Source organism: Oncorhynchus masou, chromosome 26 (genome assembly GCF_036934945.1).
Source record: "Oncorhynchus masou masou isolate Uvic2021 chromosome 26, UVic_Omas_1.1, whole genome shotgun sequence".
NCBI classification, from domain to species: Eukaryota; Metazoa; Chordata; class Actinopteri; order Salmoniformes; family Salmonidae; genus Oncorhynchus; species Oncorhynchus masou.
The window spans coordinates 21,881,403-21,909,063 of NC_088237.1; the positions used below are offsets into that span (position 1 = coordinate 21,881,403).

Sequence of the window (27,661 nt, forward strand, 5' to 3'; positions counted from 1 at the left end):
TCAACTGTCTGTCTGACTGCTACCAATCTGCCGGTGTTTCTCACCTTGTTTCTCAGCTTTCCCCCCCTCGCCTGCTGTCACTGTGAGGACCAGGAGGGCCATGACGGCCAGAAGTGTCCAGTGCTGCTGTCCTGACATGCTAGGAGAGAGAGAGAACAGACACAGAGGAATAACAAGTAGAGCAACCTATGTAACTCTGTGGGAGACATTCCATCAAAGGCCTCCCCTTCACCACCCTCTCATTTCTTCAGACGAAGGGGCAGACCTGACAAAGAACCACAGCTTGCCCCTACTTACATGTATGGTTCACAGTTACAGGTGAAGGCAAGCTCAGGCTATTTGTGGAATAAACGGTTGTTATTTGCTCCAATGGCCTGCTGTGTGCTGCACTGTGCTCGTGTCTACAGACGTGTACGATGACATGGGGAAATTATCGGCTGTCAGACAATGATACAGACGATTTGGAAATAGAAATAAACCTTTTTTGCATGTTCTTTATGAATAGACTAATTGTTTCCCCTCCAGGCGCTCCCCGGACTCCAAGCGGCCAAATAAAGAGAAGCACCATTCTAATCGCGGGTGCTGCTGTGCTCGGGAACTCTGGGTGGTAGAATTAGCGCATTCATTCCCTCTTTTCACTTTCCCCCTGTTTATTTTGGAGATACCCTAAAACCCACAGAAGGGGAATCAGCGTGAGATTTAAGCAATTACAGAGCATCTTGGATGCCAAAATGCTCCACTGTGCCCAGATGACTGCAAGAGGTACAGCCTGGCGGGGAAATCATTTACATTCGTCAATTTTAATTAATCATGAGCTGACATGGCTCTTACCAACCCCCTGACGCACTTGGGCCTGTATTTTTAGTCCTCTCCAGTTTGAGACTTTGCAGAAGTTGATACACCCCATGTCTATTAGCCATGTAGGCAAGATGATAATCAATTTAAAAAGATGGCATTCAAACTCTTTCTTTTCTTTTATTATTAGCCTTTATTAATAGAGTGTTCACTGGTTGAATTCACTTCTGCTCTCAGTGCATCTATATTTAATGAGTCGACTCTGAGTTGAACTCATCTGAACCCTAACAATACAGGGCTTGAACCCTCAACAGTGGAAGCATATGGCATACCCACTTTAACTGAGGCAGAATAACATTTGATTTGATTTGAGAACCCCTTTAGATAGACTGTTTTGTGTCAGTCAAACTGTTCAGCCAATGGTCCATTCTTCTCTCTATTCCAAGAAAAATATTGTTCGTCCAACAGCTTTGATCGTTTCTATAAATAGACAACCCCACGAAACCTAAAGTGTTTTCTGAAAAATTCCCCAATTATACTCCAGGTTTGCAACCAAACCATTTTGGAAGCTACGGCATTGTGACTTTTCAAAGGAGAAGTCTTTCCCTTTAATGATTCATAAGCAGTCTGCAGATGAGTTCCAGTCCAGGTAAAGTTGAGGAGGGCTACAGGTTAAAGAGGGATATCAACCTCCTGCAGCGTTCAGTACATTCAGACAGCATAGTATGCTGAGGGGTAGGCCACAGGGTTTCCCTCATTGCAATGGAATCAAGTGTTCCTCCTTTCACTCACTGGTGCTGTGCATGAAATATTTACACCAAATCCCTTTCTGTCTCAGAGCATGACAACACTTTCCATAATGGATGAATGGATTGATTCAGTACACTTGACTTTTAGATAATACATATGCATCTCCATTGTAAACTTTTACAATAAAAATAAGGATGTTGTTATTGTCACATACACCAGATAGATAGGTAAAGTGAAATGTGTTGTTTTACAGGGTCAGCCATAGTAGTACAGTGCCCCTGAACCAAATTAGGCTTTAAGTGCCTTGCTCAAGGGCACATCAATTTTCCACCTTGTTGGCTCATATTCATCAACCTTTTGGTTACTGGCCCAACACTCTTGCTGCTGCGCCACGTGCCACCCGGCTACTATAGAGTCCAATCAATAATACCTGAGTTCTTAGATACTGTTCACACCATGCATACTGTACCATACCCAGGATATCGTATAACAAATAAAAAAAGTTAACATTTTTTGCGGCCCTGAACCCTGTGAAATGTCATGTGGGTTTGACTTCCTAAGGTGCTACTTCACCCACATTGGCCCATAGTGAGATCCAAACTGGGGTAAATCATCTGACAGAGTAACAGTCAGGAAACATTGAGCCAGAAGAAAAAAATATCAACATTGATTCTTGATTCAATCCCTGTTCTGTCCACTGCTGAGGGAAAATAATTCTCACTATCCCTCCCAAAACCCATAGATAATTTCAAATTGTGGGATTTATAACTTCTCATTTCACAACCAGACACCCTATAACAGGGGGATTCAAAGTTGGGGTCGTGAACCTCAAGTTGGGTGCCAAAATGGTACATTTTTATAGATATATATATTTTTTTATTATTAATTTACCAAACAACTAAGAGTACAGATTATTGTATTGGACAATATACAAACATTTTGATAAAGATTATTTGAAAAATACAATTTTATTGAGTGAATATATTTGTGACTATCGTCCAATGTCCTCTGTCACATAAGCCAAAGTCTTGCCTGATTATGTATGTCCAGACATCGATTAACACCCGTTTATTATGAAAATCACATTTATTGACTGTTATTGATGTGGGAATATTTATCACGTGGAATATATTACCTGAATGTGTATGTACCTTTTTCATACCTTTATTGAAGTTGACTGTCAATTAGGTAATTGGTAGGGTTTGTGATGCATTGCTACAAGAAGCTTATCATTTCTTTGCTTGTTAGACAAAACATCCAGGTAACAGGTTGGCTTGTTGCCAGTTTGCCCTGAGCGATTAACCAACATATCTGTTATTGTCTGTTTTTTAAACAACTAATTGACAGACATCAGTTCTATTTCATTCTATTTTGCTCAATTGTGCAATTGCACAGAATCTCCATGGATGAATCAAATCCAGCCTGAACTGTGCAATATAGTAGGGAGTTGTAGTTTCTAGAGGCCAATATTCTACATAGTTTAGCGCATACAACATGGTAATTAACTACAATGACCATAATCTAATTGTCCGGTCTGTGTTTCCAAAGACAGTACAGTTTGAAACTATGTATGCTTCTTTACACCTGCTACGGAGGAGACAAGAATGCTGTATCGTGAGGGGATGCAGAGATCAGCTGTTGCTTGGCAAGGTATCTCTACCTGAAAATACATGATCAAAGGACTTGATGGTTGGTATTCAGGTGTCATAAAAGCATGCATTATTTACTTTGAAGAACTACAAAATAGTGATTTTTGTCAGACAGCATAGGCAGCAGCTCTATAGCGATTAGATGATGACTTGGAATGAATTAAGTGTCACGCCCTGGCCTTAGTATTTTGTGTTTTCTTTATTATTTTGGTCAGGCCAGGGTGTGACATGGGTGATTTATGTGTCTTGTCTTGTCTAGGGGTTTATTAGATTTATGGGGTTGTGTTTAGTAGAGTTGTCTAGGAAAGTCTATGGTTGCCTGGAGTGATTCTCAATCAGAGGCAGGTGTTTATCGTTGTCTCTGATTGGGAACCATATTTAGGCAGCCATATTCTTTGGGTATTTTGTGGGTGATTGTTCCTGTCTCTGTGTTTTTTGCACCAGATAGGGCTGTTTTGGTTATTCACGTTTCTTGTTTTGTATATTGTTAATTTTTCATCTTTCATTCAAGATGTATAAAGATAACCACGCTGCATTTTGGTCCTCTCTTTCACCAGAAGAAAACCGTAACATTAAGAAAGTAATCAAATATAATATAAACAAGAATTGCATTATTTTATTAAAGTAAACTAATGTGAATAAATTATGGTTAATAAGTGATAAGCAGTAATGGGCAGTCACTACCATCATGGGACTTTTCATTGTTTTATTCTGTGTTTCAACACAAATAATCGAAACCGAAATCGAAAACCTTTCATTTTTAATGTAACCGAAACCGACCGGAAAATGCACTAATGGTTCAGCACTCCTGCCAAGTTTACAGGAATGATTGAAGCCTCTGTTTTCTTTGGTTAGAGATTTATTTGATTCCCGTCTGTAGATCTGAGTTGTTGCAAAAACAAAATACATGATCAACTTCACAGTATTTATTGGGTACTTTTCATTTCAATCAGAATTGAAGGTTATTTGTTGAAGTAAAAAATGTAAATGTACAGCTTTTAAGGTTGTCATTCGATTTGAGGTGGGGTGGGGTCGTGAGAAATTATTGTGAAAAAAAGTAGGGTCCCCAGAAATTCTGGTGGGGAAAAAATGGGGTCAAAGCTGAAAAAGTTTGAATACCACTGGAAGCCAAATGAGAAGGCCAAATACGATGAGTCATCACTCCTTTCTGTCACAATGAAGTGGGATTCTTTCCTGTGGCGCAGCGGGGAAGATCACAGTGTGGAGTGCTGGGTAGGCGTGTGAGGCTCAACCCCAACCACTCCGTTAGAGGAGGACGACATGGCTTAGGGACCACAGGAGAACTTGCGTTCACCAGCTGCCAAGCAGGCGGGTGCACCTCAGTCCTCCTCAGCCCTCGACAGAAACACTGTGGCAGACACAGTCCATGAGCCAGGCAGAATTAGTCCTATCAAACACTCCATTTCCCCATTGATCTGTGAACAGAGGTGGCGGCGCTCAGATAGGGAAGCAATGGAGGATAGCTGGCTAGACGCTGGGCCTGAAATCGATGGGTCCTCAATGAAGCGCTCCAGAGCTATACACAAAAGGCTGTGCCACTCAGAGGCCAAGACGAGCCCTGGAACTCACCACAAACTCCTTCACCTCCATTCCCGCTCCACTCCCTCTCTCATTGATACTGCTTCCATAGTTAAAGCCTCTATTCATATTATATATTCATATTATCTGATCCTTTCAGTAGCATTTGAACCAATAGAACGGAGGCAATAAAGTGTTTAGCCGTGGAAGAAAAGAGCCGTTAAAATGAATAAATTAGAAGACGGTAGAAAGAGAAACAACTGGAGGGTATTAGCTTTCTAAAGTTACATGCAAAATATTGGACCACAGTCATCCTCCAAAGAACGAAAATGTACACTTGATCTTTTTTTCATGTTTTAATATTTTGAGCGGAATAGATGATATGGTAATCCAACCATTGCAACTCTCTACTGGTATGATGGAGGGAAATATCCTAACAAATGAGGGGGATAAAGAAAATAAAACCTGCATTGAATTCTATCCTCCTAAAGGCTCAGAGGCAAATCCCCATTTTCTTAAACCAGCAAGAATTAAATTATACATAGAGCGTATTTAGAGATAAGTGTAGCCTTTCAAAGCAGGTTAGGTTCAAATAAACCTTCCGCTGTTCATCCAACCTCAGCCGCTCACAGATTACGAAAACAAATAGCCCTAACAGGGAGCAGTAACTCCCTCCCTTCCCTGTCCTATGCCTAGTTTTGTTGTTGCAAAATGTAATGCATACATGACAATACTCTGTTATCTTAGTGAGAAGGTGACCGACAATAACAGTGCAACGGTGTTTATGTAGGCTAGAGAGATGTCTATCAATGCCACTAAACCAGGGTGTAAAACCTAGTTCTGGAAGTGACATTTGTCAGATTACAGTGTCCTGTGACTGGCTGGTCACCTGGCGGGTTTATATACTCCTTAAGACGTCGTTGTGATATCTTATTACTTAGCAATATAAAAGGTACAACAACCACTCATGCCTTGTACAGGGCTATGAGAGGGCCAGAAGTCTTTCCTGACTTTGTGAGAAACTCCAGGCCTTAGTAAGATCAGGTCATCACGTCACTTTCAATGAGGTGACCCTAGTTTAAAACGTGATGCCAAGCTATCTCAAAAGATCACGATTCACTTGTTGGTTTAGCTATTACTTTCTGTTGACTCTTACTGAAAGGGAAAATGTTTGAGTATTTTTCTATTTGTCCTTGGGGAAAGTAGCATGGATATACACCTTTGAGGTGTTTTAGGTCTATTTTAGAGAAGCAGAAAAATGCTTCATCCAGACACACAGTACATTAAAAGGATGTGTTTCTTGTTGAGTGTTTGCCTGTTTGTGTTTCATCATCACACCTTAAGATACATTTCTAAACAGAGGAAAAACATCTTGACTACGGAGTGCAGTGAAAGACTGGTTGCAAACACAGCCACCAGGTATACAGTATGACCAAAACAACAGTATGACCTGAACAACAGTATGACCAGAACAACAGTATGACCAGAACAACAGTATGACCTGAACAACAGTATGACCAAAACAACAGTATGACCAGAACAACAGTATGACCAGAACAACAGTATGACCGGAACAACAGTATGACCGGAACAACAGTATGACCAGAACAACAGTATGACCAGAACAACAGTATGACCAGAACAACAGTATGACCAGAACAACAGTATGACCGGAACAACAGTATGACCAGAACAACAGTATGACCAGAACAACAGTATGACCAGAACAACAGTATGACCGGAACAACAGTATGACCAGAACAACAGTATGACCAGAACAACAGTATGACCAAAACAACAGTATGAACAACAAAACAACAGTATGACCAGAACAACAGTATGACCAGAACAACAGTATGACCAGAACAACAGTATGACCAGAACAACAGTATGACCAGAACAACAGTATGACCAGAACAACAGTATGACCAGAACAACAGTATGACCAGAACAACAGTATGACCGGAACAACAGTATGACCAGAACAACAGTATGACCGGAACAACAGTATAACTGGAACAACAGTATGACCAGAACAACAGTATGACCAGAACAACAGTATGACCGGAACAACAGTATAACTGGAACAACAGTATGACCAGAACAACAGTATGACCTGAACAACAGTATGACCAGAACAACAGTATGACCAGAACAACAGTATGACCAGAACAACAGTATGACCAAAACAACAGTATGACCGGAACAACAGTATGACCAAAACAACAGTATGACCAGAACAACAGTATGACCGGAACAACAGTATGACCGGAACAACAGTATGACCAGAACAACAGTATGACCAGAACAACAGTATGACCAGAACAACAGTATGACCGGAACAACAGTATGACCAGAACAACAGTATGACCAGAACAACAGTATGACCAAAACAACAGTATGACCGGAACAACAGTATGACCAAAACAACAGTATGACCGGAACAACAGTATGACCGGAACAACAGTATGACCGGAACAACAGTATGACCTGAACAACAGTATGACCAGAACAACAGTATGACCAAAACAACAGTATGACCGGAACAACAGTATGACCAAAACAACAGTATGACCGGAACAACAGTATGACCGGAACAACAGTATGACCAGAACAACAGTATGACCGGAACAACAGTATGACCAGAACAACAGTATGACCAGAACAACAGTATGACCAAAACAACAGTATGACCGGAACAACAGTATGACCAAAACAACAGTATGACCGGAACAACAGTATGACCGGAACAACAGTATGACCAGAACAACAGTATGACCGGAACAACAGTATGACCAGAACAACAGTATGACCGGAACAACAGTATGACCAGAACAACAGTATGACCAAAACAACAGTATGACCGGAACAACAGTATGACCAAAACAACAGTATGACCGGAACAACAGTATGACCGGAACAACAGTATGACCAGAACAACAGTATGACCAGAACAACAGTATGACCAGAACAACAGTATGACCGGAACAACAGTATGACCGGAACAACAGTATGACCGGAACAACAGTATGACCGGAACAACAGTATGACCGGAACAACAGTATGACCGGACCAACAGTATGACCAGAACAACAGTATGACCAGAACAACAGTATGACCAGAACAACAGTATGACCAAAACAACAGTATGACCGGAACAACAGTATGACCGGAACAACAGTATGACCAAAACAACAGTATGACCGGAACAACAGTATGACCGGAACAACAGTATGACCGGAACAACATAACAAAGTTCACAAAACCCCAGGAAAACAGATATTACTGTATTGCTAGATATTGCTGCACTGTTGGAGCTAGAAACACAAGCCTTTCGCTGCATCTGCGATAACATCTGCAAAACTGTGTACGTGACCAATAAACTTTGATTTGATTTGATAGAAAAAGCTTCCTACCCCAAACCTCCACCAGCCAGAGGAAGATAGTCAAAGTCATGGTAAACAAACCTCCACCAGCCAGAGGAAGAGAGTCAAAGTCATGGTTAACAAACCTCCAACAGCCAGAGGAAGAGAGTCAAAGTCATGGTTAACAAACCTCCACCAGCCAGAGGAAGAGAGTCAAAGTCATGGTTAACAAACCTCCACCAGCCAGAGGAAGAGAGTCAAAGTCATGGTTAACAAACCTCCACCAGCCAGAGGAAGAGAGTCAAAGTCATGGTTAACAAACCTCCACCAGCCTGAGGAAGAGAGTCAAAGTCATGGTTAACAAACCTCCACCAGCCAGAGGAAGAGAGTCAAAGTCATGGTTAACAAACCTCCACCAGCCAGAGGAAGAGAGTTAAAGTCATGGTTAACAAACCTCCACCAGCCAGAGGAAGAGAGTTAAAGTCATGGTTAACAAACCTCCACCAGCCAGAGGAAGAGAGTCAAAGTCATGGTTAACAAACCTCCACCAGCCAGAGGAAGAGAGTCAAAGTCATTGATAACAAACCTCCACCAGCCAGAGGAAGAGAGTCAAAGTCATGGTAAACAAACCTCCAACAGCCTGAGGAAGATAGTCAAAGTCATGGTAAACAAACCTCCACCAGCCTGAGGAAGAGAGTCAAAGTCATGGTAAACAAACCTCCAACAGCCAGAGGAAGATAGTCAAAGTCATGGTAAACAAACCTCCAACAGCCAGAGGAAGATAGTCAAAGTCATGGTTAACAAACCTCCAACAGCCAGAGGAAGAGAGTCAAAGTCATGGTTAACAAACCTCCACCAGCCAGAGGAAGATAGTCAAAGTCATGGTTAACAAACCTCCACCAGCCAGAGGAAGAGAGTCAAAGTCATGGTTAACAAACCTCCAACAGCCAGAGGAAGAGAGTCAAAGTCATGGTTAACAAACCTCCACCAGCCAGAGCAAGAGAGTCAAAGTCATGGTTAACAAACCTCCACCAGCCAGAGGAAGAGAGTCAAAGTCATGGTTAACAAACCTCCACCAGCCTGAGGAAGAGAGTCAAAGTCATGGTTAACAAACCTCCACCAGCCAGAGGAAGAGAGTCAAAGTCATGGTTAACAAACCTCCACCAGCCAGAGGAAGAGAGTTAAAGTCATGGTTAACAAACCTCCACCAGCCTGAGGAAGAGAGTCAAAGTCATGGTAAACAAACCTCCAACAGCCAGAGGAAGATAGTCAAAGTCATGGTAAACAAACCTCCAACAGCCAGAGGAAGATAGTCAAAGTCATGGTTAACAAACCTCCAACAGCCAGAGGAAGAGAGTCAAAGTCATGGTTAACAAACCTCCACCAGCCAGAGGAAGATAGTCAAAGTCATGGTTAACAAACCTCCACCAGCCAGAGGAAGATAGTCAAAGTCATGGTTAACAAACCTCCAACAGCCAGAGGAAGAGAGTCAAAATCATGGTTAACAAACCTCCACCAGCCAGAGGAAGAGAGTCAAAGTCATGGTTAACAAACCTCCACCAGCCAGAGGAAGAGAGTCAAAGTCATGGTTAACAAACCTCCACCAGCCAGAGGAAGAGAGTCAAAGTCATGGTTAACAAACCTCCACCAGCCAGAGGAAGAGAGTCAAAGTCATTGATAACAAACCTCCACCAGCCAGAGGAAGAGAGTCAAAGTCATGGTTAACAAACCTCCACCAGCCTGAGGAAGAGAGTCAAAGTCATGGTAAACAAACCTCCAACAGCCTGAGGAAGATAGTCAAAGTCATGGTAAACAAACCTCCACCAGCCTGAGGAAGAGAGTCAAAGTCATGGTAAACAAACCTCCAACAGCCAGAGGAAGATAGTCAAAGTCATGGTTAACAAACCTCCACCAGCCAGAGCAAGAGAGTCAAAGTCATGGTTAACAAACCTCCACCAGCCAGAGGAAGAGAGTCAAAGTCATGGTTAACAAACCTCCACCAGCCTGAGGAAGAGAGTCAAAGTCATGGTTAACAAACCTCCACCAGCCAGAGGAAGAGAGTCAAAGTCATTGTTAACAAACCTCCACCAGCCAAAGGAAGAGAGTTAAAGTCATGGTTAACGTGTGTGTGTGTGTGTGTGTGTGTGTGTGTGTGTGTGTGTGTGTGTGTGTGTGTGTGTGTGTGTGTGTGTGTGTGTGTGTGTGTGTGTGTGTGTGTGTGTGTGTGTGTGTGTGTGTGTGTGTGTGTGTGTGTGTGTGTGTGTGTGTGTGTGTGTGTGTGTGTGTGTGTGTGTGTGTGTGTGTGTGTTGCAAGGTGCCGAATAGAGCAGGAATCTACATAGCCGAGGCAACAGGCTTGTTTAATGATAAAACACATTATTAACAATGACACGCAGTGGCTCAGTGAGTGCATCAGAGCTGAAAAGACTCAAATGGAAGACATCAAATTATGCGTGAATGCCTCCATTACATTCAACAAATTACATTTAGCATCTAGACACCCACCCTCTGTATCCCACACCCTAAACCCTCTCCATTTCCTCTTCATCAATCGCTCTCTCTTACACTTCCAAACACACACACACACACACTATCCAAAGATCCTAGGATCTCTCCCTTGCAAAAAGCATACAGTCCATTAACCACCACCACAGTATAAACTCTCCAAACAAACAGCCCCTCTTTATGATAAACAGAGTCTCAATGCAAACATCTCTTGTTTAGATCTTTTTCCACTTGACTGCCAGTATATCTGTTGAGCTGTGAGCTGTTTGAAGTAAGACAGATGGGAATCCCATGTCTGTTTTAGAAAAGTCTGCTGTACCTAAATGTCTCTCAAAAAATGAGCAGTTTTGTGCTCATGGAGATCGTCACAACTCTCCAGATAAAATCGAAGTAAAAAGATTTCCTTTAAGCGTCTTCGTGCACCCCGGCAGGTTAGCGTGCAGCTCGAGCTGCGTTGCCTCAGCAGTTTAGCATGTTAAACACTGTAATGGTGCATTACCATTAGTCCTCCTGTCTTCTGCATTCAAAGGCTTTACTCAACAAAGATGGCCATGTTTGTTTGTGTTTTGTTTCTGGCTCGTACAAATTAGCATATTTTATGAATATTCATTTTCAACAGGGACTTGAGATGGCGGCACTAGGGCGGAGCTGAAATATTACAATTTTCCGGAAGCGCTTTCACCCCCTCTTCGTTTTGATCAGAATTCATCATAGTGAGATGGGTAGAAGTCACGCTTGAATTAGCTATGGGATGCCTCTGGCTATTGGAGAGATTCTCTCTTTCTCTCTCTCTCTCTCTCTCTCTCTCTGAGGTTGGGGTAAATGTGGAGGACACAGTTCGGTTGAATGCATTCAGATGTGCAACTGACTATGTATCCCCTTTCCCCCTTCTTGTTTGCTGGAAGTAGCAGCTTTTTTTGTTCACTTTAGATCCTGTCTCACTTGCCAGTTGTGTTCTTCTGATCCCCTCTCACATGCAGTCCTGAATGGCAGCCAAGTGACAGCAGCCTGTCCCTCTAGCCTCACACTGTTAGCACCTCAGTCATCTCCATATTTCTCTCTCTTTATCTCCCCCTCTCTCTCTCTCTCCTTATCTCCCCCTCTCTCCCTCTCTCTCCTTATCTCCCCCTCTCTCTCTCTCCTTATCGCTCCCCTCTCTCTCTCTCCTTATCTCTCTCTCTCTCTCTATCTCCCCTTCTCCCCCTCTCTCTCTCCTTATCTCCCCTCTCTCTCTCTCTCTCTCTCTCTCTCTCTCTCTCCCTCTCTCCTTATCTCCCCCTCTCTCTCTGCTTATCTCCCCCCCTCTCTCTCTCTCTCTCTTCAATTCAAGGGCTTTATTGGCATGGGAAACATGTGTTAACATTGCCAAAGTGAAATAAACAATAAAAATTAACAGTAAACATCACACATACAGAAGTTTCAAAACAATAAAGACATTACAAATGTCATATTATAAATATATATACAGTATTTTCTCTCTCTCTCCTTATATCCCCCTCTCTCCCCCTCTCTCTCCCTCTATCTCCCCCTCTCCCCCTCTCTCTCCTTATCTCCCTCTCTCTCTCTCTCTCTCTCTCTCTCTCCCCTCTCTCCTTATCTCCCCCTCTCTGCTTATCTCCCCCTCTCTCTCTCCCTCTATCTCCCCCTCTCTCTCCTTATCTCCCCTCTCTCTCTGCTTATCTCTCTCTCTCTCTCTCTCTCTCTCCTCTCCCCCCTCTCTCCTTATCTCCCCCTCTCTCTCTGCTTATCTCCCCCTCTCTCTCTCTCTCTCTCTCTCTCTCTCTCCCCTCTCTCTCCCCCTCTCTCTCCTTATCTCTCTCTCTCTCCTTCTCTCCCCTCTCTCTCTCTCTCTCTCTCCTCTCTCTCTCCCCTCTCTCTCTCCTTATCTCTCTCTCTCTCTCTCTACCTTTATTAGCTCCCTCTCTCTCCTCTCTCTCTCTCCTTCTCTCCCCCTCTCTCTCTCCTTATCTCTCTCTCTCTCTCTCTCTCTCTGTGTACCTTTATTAGCTCCCTCTCAAAAGCTTCCAATTTAGATCAGTCCTCCTAATTGAAGAGACGTTGGTGAAAGCACCTTGAGACACTAGTTCATTAAATCAGGTCTGAAAGACAGCGTTTGCGTACACCTTGGGGAGATTGGTCGGGCTTTTGATTAAAGCGCTGTCGCTCCTCTCGGATGTGCTCTCTGGTTTTCTCCCTCTATCACACAGGCAGTGTGCTCATATGTTTATGCTACTTTCTGGAGCATTGTTTTGATGTCAGTCACAGGAAACTGAGTGGATGACGGTGGTTATTAAAAAGGACTGATTGTTTTCAACATGAATGTCAGTGCCAAGGACAGTGAGGCTAAATAATGAATAATGCTTTAACAATAAATTATTCGCATTAACATCATAGATGCATGAATAGAGTCGAAGGGCTCCAAGGATTTAATTAACTGCAGTGAGATGTCAATATGTTAAACCCACAACGTTATGCAAACACCAGCTCCAATGTGCTCTTTGGCTCTGACGGTGGAAGCTTGACTGTGTCTTGACTTCACTACTATAGGTGCAAAACATTCTACTGCAGAACGTTAAAGGCCACAGGCTTACTTTTAACATCACTCAATACTTTTTGGAATCAAAATTTGACTCTATACTTCTGATTACCAACCTTGAATTTGCAATGAATCAGTAACTGAAAATGTTTCACTTAACCTGAAAGTAGAAAAATTATGGAACTGAAAGAACAAACCAACCCTCAGATGATTGATTTAAAATGATAGTAGTGTTAACATTCAATCGATTTTAGAAGCTTTGTTTTGAGCAGAGAAGACCCATCTACAATACGGTATGTTCATTCAAACCGGCACATTCATAGAGCAGGGGAGGCTGCTGAGGGGAGGATGGTATATAATAATGTCTGGAACGGAGCGATTGGAATGGAATCAAACACATAGAAACCATGTATTTGATACCATTCCACTGATTCCGCTCCAGTCATTACCATGACCCCATCCTCCCCAATTAAGGTGCCACCAACCTCCTGTGTCACAGAGACACCACTTCCACAATATTCCCCACCCCCTCCTCAACGACATGGCATTACAATGCGAAGGGTTTCAGAGCAAGAGACAAGATGTAACCAGCATGGCTAAAGCTGCTAGAGGACAAGATGGAACCAGCCTGGCTAAAGCTGTTAGAGGACAAGATGGAACCAGCCTGGCTAAAGCTGTTAGAGGACCAGATGTAACCAGCCTGGCTAAAGCTGTTAGAGGACAAGATGGAACCAGCCTGGCTAAAGCTGTTAGAGGACCAGATGTAACCAGCCTGGCTAAAGCTGTTAGAGGACAAGATGGAACCAGCCTGGCTAAAGCTGTTAGAGGACAATATGTAACCAGCCTGGCTAAAGCTGTTAGAGGACAAGATGGAACCAGCCTGGCTAAAGCTGTTAGAGGACAAGATGGAACCAGCCTGGCTAAAGCTGTTAGAGGACAAGATGTAACCAGCCTGGCTAAAGCTGTTAGAGGACAAGATGGAACCAGCCTGGCTAAAGCTGTTAGAGGACCAGATGTAACCAGCCTGGCTAAAGCTGTTAGAGGACAAGATGGAACCAGCCTGGCTAAAGCTGTTAGAGGACAATATGTAACCAGCCTGGCTAAAGCTGTTAGAGGACAAGATGGAACCAGCCTGGCTAAAGCTGTTAGAGGACAAGATGGAACCAGCCTGGCTAAAGCTGTTAGAGGACAAGATGTAACCAGCCTGGCTAAAGCTGTTAGAGGACAAGATGGAACCAGCCTGGCTAAAGCTGCTAGAGGACAAGATGGAACCAGCCTGGCTAAAGCTGTTAGAGGACAAGATGTAACCAGCATGGCTAAAGCTGCTAGAGGACAAGATGTAACCAGCCTGGCTAAAGCTGTTAGAGGACAAGATGGAACCAGCCTGGCTAAGGGAATAGAATATGGAAACCAGTGTCCCAAATGGCCTTTTGACATTCCAAGCATAACCATATCTAGGCAGTGTTTCTACCTTTTCCTTATTAGAGTCAGGGGTACCTAGGTGTCTTTACTCAATGCAACAAGGTCCTCTAGAAAACTAGCCTGTAAAAGACAAGACAGTAAACTGGGCGAGGGAACGAGGCTTAGGTGAAGATTATGACATACACAAAAGCCAACAGTAGTAAATTCCCTTCGATTAGTGTCTCACCTCAGCTTTCCCTGACAAGAGATTGCTACTATGTGTGGGATATATAATACCAATGCAGTGTAGGCTGGTGGGAGGAGTTATAGGAGGATGGGATGATTGTAATGGCTGAAATGGAATTAATGTAACCGAGTGGTTTCCATAATTTTGATACAGTTCTATATATTCCATTCCAGGTATTACAATGACCCTGTCCTCCTATAGCTCCTCCTGAGGTGGTCCAAAAGCATATTGGTTTGTGTTCCCTTAAACAAAGTAAATGCCCGTTCTGTGTCACATTGATTTCAGTCCTCCACACAACCTATATTTTTAGTTCCTTTTCAGATACTTAAAACTTTCCATTTTAGTTTGTAATCACTAACCTGTTCGCTTTTGTACAAGTGGCTGGTAATTTTCAGTCGTTTTCTCTTGAGACCCTTGTCACTGACGTCCTAATTGACTCCAGATGTACACACATGCTAGTAGTAGGTGTGTGGAGTGAACAAATTAGTGCTTGTGCCCAACATTCAAACACCTTTTCCAAGTTGTTTTTATGAATATATTCCACAAGCACCTGTCTGAGGTTAGATATCCATAGAGGGGGGATTTTAATTCAATATGAAAGCATTCATCTATTGTACTTGTGTGTGGATGTGCAATGTATTCTGTTGAGTTGTTTCTGTTTGTTGGATGGAAATATCCAGATTGGAGTTAACATTGAAGTGTAGATAAACAGTCCAGGGATGATGTCGTGTCTGTGCTGATCTGTCTGGGTGGATAGTAGTCTAGACTAAACAGGATTGAAAATGTTCTTTGAGCTCTCGATCAATAACTGCATTTTAATAGCCCTCAAAGGTTAATCAAGTTCATGTGATTTGATCGTAAGCAAGTTGTTGGAGCAGGTCCTGGAGTATGAAGATGGGGAAATGAAGGCAACTGTAACGAGTTTCTTCTAACTCCTCCTCTGATGAAGAGGTGGAACAAGGATTGGACCAAAATGCAGCGTAGAATGCCCACTCAGATCACACCCTGACCACCCAAAACATAGAAACATACAAATAAACTATGGTCAGGGTGTGACAGTACCCCCCCCAAGGTGCGGAAAACCTGAACCTATCGGGGAGGGTCTGGGTGGGCATCTGTCCGCGGTGGCGGCTCCGGTGCTGGACCTGGCCCCCACTTCACCGTAGTCCTCCCCCACCTTGTCCGCTTCCGTGACCTCCTAGCCATGGCAACCCTACTAAATAACACGGGACAGAGGGGCAGCTCGGGACAGAGGGGCAGCTCGGGACAGAGGGGCAGCTCGGGACAGAGGGGCAGCTCGGGACAGGGGCAGCTCGGGACAGGGGCAGCTCAGCACTGAGGGGAAGCTCAGCACTGAGGGGAAGCTCGGGGCTGAGAGGAAGCCCAGCACTGAGAGGAAGCCCAGTACTGAGAGGAAGCTCAGCCAGGTAGTTGAATCCAGCAGATCCTGGCTGGCTGGCAGTTCTGGCAGATCCTGGCTGACTGGCGGATCTGGAAGAGTCTGGCTGACTGGCGGATCTGGAAGAGTCTGGCTGACTGGCGGATCTGGAAGAGTCTGGCTGACTGGCAGATCTGGAAGAGTCTGGTTGACTGGCAGATCTGGAAGAGTCTGGCTGACTGGTGGATCCTTGCAGACTGATGGCTCTGGCTGCTCCATGCTGACTGACAGCTCTGGCTGCTTCATGCTGACTGGCTGCTCTGGCTGCTCCATGCTGACTGGCGGCTCTGGCTGCTCCATGCTGACTGGCGGCTCTGGCTGCTCCATGCTGACTGGCGGCTCTGGCTGCTCCATGCTGACTGGCGGCTCTGGCTGCTCCATGCTGACTGGTGGCTCTGGCTGCTCCATGCAGATTGGCAGCTCTGGCGGCTTCTTAAAGACTGGCAGCTCTGGCTGCTCTATGCAGACTAGCAGCTCTGGCAGCTCCTTGCAGACTGGCAGCTCCTTGCAGACTGGCAGCTCCTTGCAGACTGGCAGCTCCTTGCAGACTGGCAACTCCATGAGGACTGGCAGCTCCATGCAGACTGACAGCTCTGGCTGCTCTATGCAGACTGACAGCTCTGGCTACTCCATGCAGACTGGCAGCTCTGGCTGCTCTAAACGGGCAGGAGACTCCGGCAACGCTGTAGAGGCGGAAGACTCTGGCAGCGCTAAACAGGCGGGAGACTCCAACAGCGCAGGAGAGGAGGAAGGCTCTGGCTGCGCTGAACAGGTGGGAGACTCCGGCAGCGCAGGAGAGGAGGAAGGCTCCGGCAGCGCTGGAGAGGCGAGGCACACAGTAGGTCTGATGCGTGGTGCTGGCACTGGTGGTACTGGGCCGAGGACACGCACAGGAAGCCTGGTGCGGGGAGCTGCCACCGGAGTGCTGGGGTGTGGAGGTGGTACTTGTTAGACCGGACCGTGCAGGCGCACTGGAGCTCTTGAGCACCGAGCCTGCCCAACCTTACCTGGTTGAATACTCACGGTCGCTCTGCCAGTGCGGCAAGGTGGACTAGCCCGCACTGTGCTATGCAGGTGAACCGGGGACACCGAGCGTAAGGCTGGTGCCATGTAAGCCGGCCCAAGGAGACGCACTGGGGACCAGATGCGTAGAGCCGGCTTCATGGCATTTGGCTCGACGCTCAATCTAGCCCGGCCTATACGCGGAGCTGGAATAGAACGCACCGGGCTATGCACCCGCACTGGAGACACCGTGCGCACCACAGCATAACACGGTGCCTGCCCGGTCTCTCTAGTCCCCCGGTAAGCACAGGAAGTTTGCGCAGGTCTCCTACCTGGCGTAGCCATACTCCCTGTGAGCACCCCCCCAAGAAATTTTTGGGGCTGACTCTCGGGCTTCCAACCGCGTTGCCGTGCTGCCTCTTCAAACCAGCGCCTCTCCTCTTTCTCCGCCTCCAGTTCTTCCCTGGGACGGCGATATTCTCCAGGCTGTGTCCAGGGTCCTTTTCCGTCCAATATCTCCTCCCAAGTCCAGAAGTCCTGTGATCGCTGCTCCTGGTGCCACTGCTTGACACCACTCCGCTTGGTCCTGTTGTGGTGGGTGATTCTGTAACGAGTTTCTTCTAACTCCTCCTCTGACGAAGAGGTGGAACAAGGATTGGACCAAAATGCAGCGTGGTTAGTTAGATACATCTTCAATGAAGATGAAACACGAACAATACAAAACAACAAACATGGAAAACCGAAACAGCCATATCTGGTGCAACAAACACAGAGACAGGAACAATCACCCACAAACACACAGTGAAACCCAGGCTACCTAAATATGGTTCCCAATCAGAGACAATGACTAACACCTGCCTCTGATTGAGAACCATATCAGGCCAGACATAGAAATAGACAAACAAGACATCCAACATAGAATGCCCACTCAGCTCACACCCTGACCAACCAAAACATAGAAACATAAAAATAAACTATGGTCAGGGTGTGACAGCAACCTTAATATCGGCATCAGGAATAAGTTACTACTTTTTGACGACATACAGTAAATGTCTACATGTTGGTGGTATATAGTGGGTGTGCTGAATTATACCTTTTACCATCCTTCCTATGATTAAAACCTCATCTTCCTCTCCCACCAAGTGTTAGAGTGCTCATGTATCGTAACGTGACATTTTCATTTATAAAGCATTTATAATATAGACCTATAGAAGCTTTTGTTCTTTTGTGTTAAATACCCCTCAATACTCCACCATGAACAAAATGCTCTTAGTGTTCCAGAACATATTTGGTTCATTCTGATGGCGCTGGGATCTTCCAACTGTATGACGTAGAGGCTCTCATGATCTGTAGTAGTTGCAGACAGACAGCGACCTCTCTCCCCCTCCATTCTGTTGTGTAATCCTGAACGAGCACCAGGGCTTTGTTCAATAGGCAACCCTTGTGGAACGTTGCAAGTAGAAAGTCAAGAATAGAGAGGACATTATTCCTTCTTCTACAGTGTTTGTTCTACAGTTTATATTTCTATCCGTTTCTATTTCCTCCAAAACGTTGTGGCTTGCTGAATGCAGCCCACATCCCTTCTCTCCTGAAATACTGAACAGGCTCTACTGTCTTCCACTGCTAATACAGGCAGCAATAGCCTTGTACTTCATCATGCTTACAGCTCTCTGCCTTGCTTGGCTTCCACACATCCAGTCTCTTTTGTCTTAGTATAGCGAGTGTTTCCATTGATTTCTCTTCATAATATTTCCCGCTCTAGCGGCTTAAATTATATCTATCTTCACAACTTTACTGAAACCTCCATGTGTAGGTGTTTTTTGTCTCTTGAGAGAACGACTTTTGTTGACATTCAGTCATGGAAAATCTTGAGTTCTAGTCCTTCTCATTAACTACACACTGCCCTCTTCTGGGCTGTCTTAGGTACTGTCTGGAGAAATGAGGACCAGTGTTATAACATTTATGAGAGTTTCTGTAACATGTCAAATCCTCCCAGTGATAGAGCGCTGCTGTAAGATTTCACATATAGGACGTCTCCAGTCATTCATAAACAGGCAGGCTCAGTACTATGGCTGAATAACATGTTTGTGACATTCAGATCATGTATTCCCTTTTACGTGGACTATGAAAGAGTTGTTATTTCTGGCATGTTAAGGGTGTTCTGTGCCCTGAGGCAAAAACTATTCATCTTTGATAGCAAATCATTTTGTCAGGCTTTGATTTTACACCAAGTCTCCACTGAGCCTGAATCATTCAAATATCAGTCCTATGAGACGCTGATCTAATGCAAGTAGTGGCGGAACAAGAATTTGACACTGGTGCTTCTCCTAAGTACCTGCCATTTTGGATTAGACACTAAACACAAAGACAGACAGCACAGTCTGAATGGAGTAATACATTTGGCCATAGTGCCCAATCAATCAAAATTCAGCAAGTTTACAGTAGTCAGTAGTCAAAGCAGAATGATCACCCTCCGATGGTACAAGCAGCAGATTGTCATGAGAGAGAGAGGCTCACGTCTGCTGTGTACATTTAGTTTCATTTCTCTTCCAGAGAGTCTTATTCTAGTGTCTGTCGGCAAACAAACCCTGCATTACCACTGAGCACAGATCTCAGTTCAACGTCTAGTTTTGATTGACATTTGGTTGAGTTGTCAACTAACAAATTTAACGTGAAATCAAAATATTTCACCATGTCATTGGATTTAGTTTAAAAGTTGGCTGAAAAAATAATGACATTTCCTAACATTGATGACTATTTTCTAATCTAATCAGTTTTCCACAATGATTCTACATCACATTTAATTTTTGGGATGAAATGATGTGGTTACATTGATTCAACCAATTTTTGCCCAGTGGGTGTGTGTTCTGAATATGGACCCAGAAGATATTTACAGGCACATGGATGGAGCGCTGTCTCTATTTAACTACTTGCACTGTCCATATTTAACTACTATTTCTGACTTTCTGCTAATTTAATTACACCATCTGTCAATATGGGCGAGATGCACTATTTCTTATTTTCAGCTCTCTGGGATGCAGAGAGGGAGGTTATTTATTTAAGATGGTGGGTGTGAACAGATTGGACAACACTGTTATGTGAAGGACATTACTCCAAGCCAAAACAAGTCATGTTATTGCACTGTCTTCGGGGCTTTTTTGATGGGCCATGCCTTCAGTGTAAAAGTATATTCCTCAAATCATGTGTTTCTCCAACGTTTTCTGTAAGCTATGGTACTTCCTCCTCAAGGGACTGATTACAATATACTATAACTAAATGAAAACTGACTGTCACAGCTGGCTGAAGGACTGGACCAAGGTGCAGCATCATAAGCGTACATTTTCTCTTCATTAACCTCTTGAAACGCAATTTCATTTTTGGATGAAAAACGTTCCCGTTTTAAACAAGATAGTTTGTCACAAAAAGATGCTCGACTATGAATATAATTGATAGCTTTGGAAAGAAAACACTCTGAATTTTCCAGAACTGCAAAGATATTGTCTGTGGGTGCCCTAGAACGGGAGCTACAGGCAAAACCAAGATGAAACGACAACCAGGAAACCAGCAGGATTTTTGAGGCTCCGTTTTCCATTGTCTCCTTATATGGCTGTGAATGCGAGAGGAATGAGCCTGCCCTTTCTGTCGTTTCCCCAAGGTGTCTGCAGCATTGTGACGTATTTGTAGGCATATCATTGGAAGATTGACCATAAGAGACTACATTTTCCAGGTGTCCGCCCGGTGTCCTCCGTCGAAATTGGTGCGTCTTTTTCAGCTGCTGGTATTTTTCCATGCGATTCTGAGGGGAAAGCAGGCTTCCACGAACTGCATATCAATGAAGAGATATGTGGAAAAAACACCTTGAGGATTGATTCTAAACAACGTTTACCATGTTTCGGTCGATATTATGGAGTTAATTCGGAAAAAGTTTGACGTTTTGGTAACTGAATTTTCGGTTCGTTTCGGTAGCCAAATGTGATGTACAAAACGGAGCGATTTCTCCTACACAAAGATTCTTTCAGGAAAAACTGAACATTTGCTATGTAACTGAGAGTCTCCTCATTGAAAACATCCGAAGCTCTTCAAAGGTAAATGATTTTATTTATTTGGTTATCTGGTTTTTGTGAAAATGTTGCGTGCTAAATGCTACTCAAAATGCTAAGCTAGCTTAGCATACTCTTACACAAATTAGTGATTTGCTATGGTTCAAAAGCATATTTTGAAAATCTGAGATGACAGTGTTGTTAAGAAAAGGCTAAGCTTGAGAGCAGGCGCATTATTTTCATTTTATTTGCGATTTTCAGAAATCGTTAACGTTGCGTTATGCTAATGAGCCTGAGGCTTTATTCACGATCCCGGATCCGGGATGGGGAGTATCAAGAGGTTAAAAAATGATGCCGACAAAACGAAGAACAAAAACCAAACTGTGAAGCTTTGGGCTATGTGCCCTGAACAAAGACAAAGTTAACTTCCCACAAAACAGGTGGGGGAAAAGGGTACCTACGTTTAGTTCTCAATCAGAGACAATGATAGACAGCTGCCTCTGAGAACCACACCCGGCCAAACACATAGAAAATCAGAAAATCATAGAACAGAGATTGCCCACCCAAATCACACCCTGACCAAACCAAAAGGTGAGGACTCCGGCCGCAAAACCTGAACCTATAGAGGAGGGTCTGGGTGGGCATTTCTCCTCCGCTGTGGCGGCTCTGGCGAGGGATGTAGACCCCGCTCCACCTCTGGCTCGACCCACTTAGGTGGCGCTCGCCGCCGACCCCGGACTGGGGTCCCTTGTAGCGGGCCCCGGGCAGGAGGGAGACTCTGGCAGCTCCGGACAGGCGGGAGACTCTGGCAGCTCCGGACAGGAGGGAGACTCTGGCAGCTCCGGACAGGAGGGAGACTCTGGCAGCTCCGGACAGGAGGGAGACTCTGGCAGCTCCGGACAGGAGGGAGACTCTGGCAGCTCCGGACAGGAGGGAGACTCTGGCAGCTCCGGACAGGGGGGAGACTCTGGCAGCTCCGGACAGGAGGGAGACTCTGGCAGCTCCGGACAGGAAGGAGACACAGGACTCACCGGGCTGGGGAGACACACAGAAGACCTGGCTCTGGGAGCAGGCACAGGACACACCGGGCTGGGGAGACATCCAGGAGGCCACTTCCTTGGCCGAGGCACCGGATACACTGGGCCGTGGTGCACTGGTGGTCTCGAGCGCAGAGCTGGCCCCACCCGTTCTGGCTGGATGCCAGCTTCCACTCGGCAAATGCGGGACGCTGGCACCGAGCACACCGGCCTGTGAATGCTCCGCTTCGACACCGTGAGCATCACCCATAGCACGGGGACTGACCAGTCCCATGCTCTCCACGGTAAGCACGGGGAGTTGGCTCAGGTCTGCTTCCTGACTCTGGACCACTCCCCGTGTGTTCCCACATACCGCTGGTTCTTTTCTCCGCCTGCCTCTGCTCTCCTAGCTGCCTCCACCTGTTCCCATGGAAGGCGATCCCTTCCCGCCAGGATCCCCTCCCATGTGTAGACTCCCTTGCCATCCAGAACGTCCTCCCATGTCCAGGAGTCCACCTTACCATGCTGCTTGGTCCGTTGGTGGTGGGAAGTTCTGTCAAGGCTGGCTGAAGGACTGGACCAAGGTGCAGCGGGGTAAGCGTACATTTTCTTTTTATAAAACAAATTACGCCGACAAAACGAAGAACAAAAACCAACTCGTGAAGCTTTGGGTTATGTGCCCTGAACAACGACAAAGTTAACTTCCCACAAAACAGATGGGGGAAAAGGGTACCTAAGTATGGTTCTCAATCAGAGACAACGATAGACAGCTGCCTCTGATTGAGAACCACACCCGGCCAAACACATAGAAATAGAAAATCATAGAACATAGAACATAAAATGCTCTCTATGATCAGGGCGTGACACTGATAAAAACATTCATGTCAACGGATCATCAGAGGTACCGGTCAGCATCATCCCAGGGACCGATGCTTGTCCCAGAACCGGAGGTTGAGAAACACTGCTCAAATGTTTCTTGCCAAGGGACCCCCTCCCAGGCAAACTGGCGACCCACAGACCCCATCATATGTTAGCAAAAAAAATATGTGCGCCTTGTCTTATCATCAGGTGAATGATAATGGCAAGTAGAAGTAATCAACATTTTAAAATGAATAGATTTTGCAGAGAGATTCATTATTTTGACCTCCACACTGTTCATTGGAAGAGGAAGTAGAAACTCTAGGGAAGCTTCAAAGCTAATTTCCAACAATTCTACACAGCTTGACATGGAGCCGAGACAATTTTGCCGTTTTAAAGCAAATTTCCTGCAATTCTATGCATTTTGCAATGGCTAATAATGCGTTCTTCTTCTCAAAATTATAACAAAGTCAATGGGCAGGTGCTTTGAATGGCCATTCACTTTTTTTACTGGTCATGCTCTAGATTGGTTTATAAATTACCTATCAAATCGTACACAATGTGTATTGGCGGATGGTTGTAAATCTGAGTCCATAGAGGTGTGCTCAGGTGTTCCGCAAGGTTCTATTTTGGGCCCACTGTTGATCATTTTGAATATCAACAACATTGGGAATCTTATTGAAACAGCGGATGTTCATTTTTATACCGATGATGCTGTTCAAGTGGTAGTAGTTTATCTTTAGCCTTTGAAAATGCCCAAAGAGCATTTAACATCATACAACATAATCTGTATGATTTAAAGCTGATTCTAAATTCGGTAAAAGAAAATGCGTGTATTTTCAAATGCCAGACATGTTACAAATCATGTCATTGCTACATTGGCTGGACATACTATAGAGTAAGTTAAAGTGTACAAATATTTGGGTGTGTGGGTTAATAAGCTGAGCTTCACTGTGCATGTAGAGAACTTGATAAGGAAGCTCAAGCTGAAAATAGGATTTTATTACCGGCATAAGGCTTGTTTTTCTTTTGAGTCCAGGAGTGAGCTGGTAAGATGAACATTACTGGCGGTTTTAGATTTTAGTGATGTTATACATATGCAGACCTCAGCCACTACCCTGAGAGCACTTGATTCAGTGTATCATGCAGCCTCAGGTTCATTACAAATCAGAAACATCTAACACAACGTCTAATATCTACAGCGCTGTTGGCTCGTCGTCTTCGAACTCGCGTAGGCTTAAACATTGGTATCCACTGATTTATAAGGCCATATTTGGTAAAATGCCTTTTTATCTCTGTTATTTTTAGTCAGGTCAGGTCAGTAAATAAATATCAATTACGGTCCCATTCTGATTTGCTTCTAACAGTACCAAAATTTAGAACAGGTCATGGTAGAAATAGTTTTAGTTACTTAGCACCGTGGTCCTGGAATTCTCTCCTGAACATTTTAAAATGTGATGATCTAGTTTCGTTGGTGGAGTTTAAACACTTGATCGATGTATTATATCATAGAAGAGTGTAATTGTTTTTAGGCCAGCTGTTTTTAGTCAAGGTGTTTGTGTTTTTAATGTAATATGCAATTGTTGTACTGTATGGGTGTTTATAGTTTTGTTTAATGTTAATGTAAATGTTAATGTAAAATGTTTTTGTTGTACTGTATGTGTGTTTATAGTTTTGTTTAATGTTGTTAGTGTATGTAAGTTGTTTTGTCTGAAACGTTGTTCCCCCTGCTGCTATTGGACCAGGTCTCTCTTGGAAAAGAGACTTTCTCAATGAGAAAAAACTTGTATAAATAAAGGTAAAATTAAAAATAAATAAATTTTAAAAAAAAAGGGTGGCTACATTGAAGAATCTAAAATCTAAAATGGAATTTGATTTGTGTAACACTTTTTTTATTACTACATAATTCCATATGTGTTATTTCATAGTTTTGATGTCTTCACTTTTATTCTACAATGTAGAAAATAGTAAAATAAAGAAAATAAATCATGAAAAACCCTTGAATGAGTAGGTGTGTCCAAACCTTTGACTGGTACTATATATAGTTCAATATCTTTTCTGAATTCTTTGTATCTGGTTTCTGTCAGTTAAGCTGCATGTAAGAATGCTGTTCATTGACTATAGCTCAGCACTCAACACCATAGTACCCTCCAAGCTCATCAATAAGCGCGGGGCCCTGGGTCTGAACCCCGCCCTGTGCAATTGGGTCCTGGACTTCCTGACAGGCCGCCCCCAGGTGGTGAACGTAGGAAACAACATCTCCTCTTCACTGATCCTCAATACTGGGGCCCCTCAAGGGTGCGTTCTCAGCCCTCTCCTGTACTCCCTTTCACCCATGACTGCTTGGTCATGCACTCCTCCAACTCAATCATCAAGTTTGCAGATGACACAACAGTAGTAGGCTTGATTACCAACAATGACGAGACAGCCTGAAGGGAAGGGTTGAGGACTCTAGGAGTGTGGTGTCAGGAAAATAACCTCTCACTCAATGTCAACAAAACAAAGCAGATGATCGTGGACCCCCCATCCAGGAAACAGGGAACACCCCCCTATAGGGAACACCCCCCTATCCACATCGATGAGACAGCAGTGGAGAAGGTGGAAAGTTTTATGTCCCTCTGCATACATATCACTGACAAACTGAAAGGGTCCACCCACACAGACAGCGTGGTGAAGAAGGCACAACAGTGCCTCTTCAACCTCAGGAGGCTGAAGAACTTTGGCTTGTCACCTAAAACACTCACAAACTTTTACAAATGAACAAATGAGAGCATCCTGTCTGGCTGTATCACTGCCTGGTACAGCAACTGCACCGCCCACAACCGCAAGGCTCTCTATAGGGTGGTGTGGTCTGCACAACGCATCACCGGGGGTAAACTACCTACCCTCCAGGACACCTACAGCACTCGATGTCACAGGAAGGCCAAAAAGATCATCAAGGACAACAACCACCCGAGCCACTGCCTGTTCACCTCGCTATCATCCAGAAGGCGAGGTCAATACAGGTGCATCAAAGCTGGGATCAAGAGACTGAAAAAACAGCTTCTATCTCAAGGCCATCAGACTGTTAAATAGCCACCACTAGCACAGAGAGGCTGCTGCCTATATACACAGACTTGAAATTATTGGCCACTTTAATAAATGGAACACTAGCCACTTTAATAATGTCACTTATAATAATGTTTACATATCTTGCCTTACTCATCTCATATGTATAGTATATACTGTATTCTATACTATCTACTGTATCTTAGTCTATGCCGCTCAGACATTGCTCATTCATATATTTATACATTCTTAATTCCATTCCTTTACTTAGATTTGTGTGTAATAGGTATTTGTTGTGAAATTGTTAGAAATTATTTGTTAGATATTGCTGCACTGTCGGAACTAGAAGCACAAGCATTTCGCTACACCTGCAATAACATCTGCTAAACACGTGTATGTGACCAATAAAATGTGATTTATTTGATTTGATTTGGAGATATAGGGATACCTGATCTGTTGCATGATCTGCTAGTCTGTAGATATAGCGATACTAGATCTGTTGGATGATCTACTAGTGTACAGATATAGGAATACTAGAACTGTTGGATGATCTGCTAGTGTAGAGATATAGGGCTAATAGAGCTGTTTGATGAAGAGCATGCAGCCAGCCACTGTCAAAAACATGTGCAGCAGAGCCATGAGAGATCCATCGCTTGGGGCACTGTGACGTCAGTCAGCAGAGAGGGCTGATGGGAATTCGATACACAGCAACGCTGCCTAATTTATTCCACAATAAAACCGACAGAGGCTTGTTTGTCTGTTTCTGTGTGCACCGGCTGTGGAATGTACTACAGTATATGCACACATTATTTACTGATGCTGAAAGATTCATCTGAGAAAAATGATTTGTCGTTGCATTGATTTGTCGTTAAAGAGATGGATATTTGTATGCACTGTATGAAGTCAAGTCCAGCCTTTATTATGAAAATGTTCCAGCAGCCTAAAAGTGTTATTAGTTAGCTGGCAGTGGAGGCTGCTGAGGGAGGACGGCTCATAATAATGTCTGGAATGGAGTAAATGGAACGGTATCAACCACATGGAAACCACGTGTTTGATGCCATTCCATTGGCTCCATTCCTGACATTATTATGAGCCGTCCTCCCCTCAGTCTCCAATGCTAGCTAGCTATTTTGAATGTTACCGTCTCAAGCCATACTAACCAGAACTATTCTGTCATGACACAATTAGTGTCTCCTTGGCATATTTGAATCAGAGTACCACACATAAAATACAACATCAACTCCACAATGCCTTAGTCAGCTTTATGTACTCCCATTGCCAAAACCAAAGGTCCCAAACACACACACACACACACACACGAGTAAAAGCATTTGCATGTGAAATTCCTGCCTCAGTTTCTTTTCAGAGGCTATTTCATTTATTGTCCTTACTGAGGAACATTCTGCCAACCCTGTCTACCAACTTCATCTGTTCACATCACTGGCATCATCCTCTTCAACACATGCAAATCC

The 27,661-nt window shown here is 44.2% G+C and overlaps 1 protein-coding gene across 1 annotated transcript in view; it reads right to left on the minus strand.

Annotated features, from left to right (window-relative positions):
* LOC135515020 (pleiotrophin-A-like) overlaps positions 1-27,661 on the minus strand; it is a 50,298-nt gene that overhangs the window by 12,232 nt on the left and 10,405 nt on the right. The window contains exon 2 of the mRNA XM_064938812.1: positions 45-139. Within this exon, the coding sequence (XP_064794884.1) occupies positions 45-139 (95 nt within the window). The remainder of the gene's footprint in view (positions 1-44; positions 140-27,661) is intronic.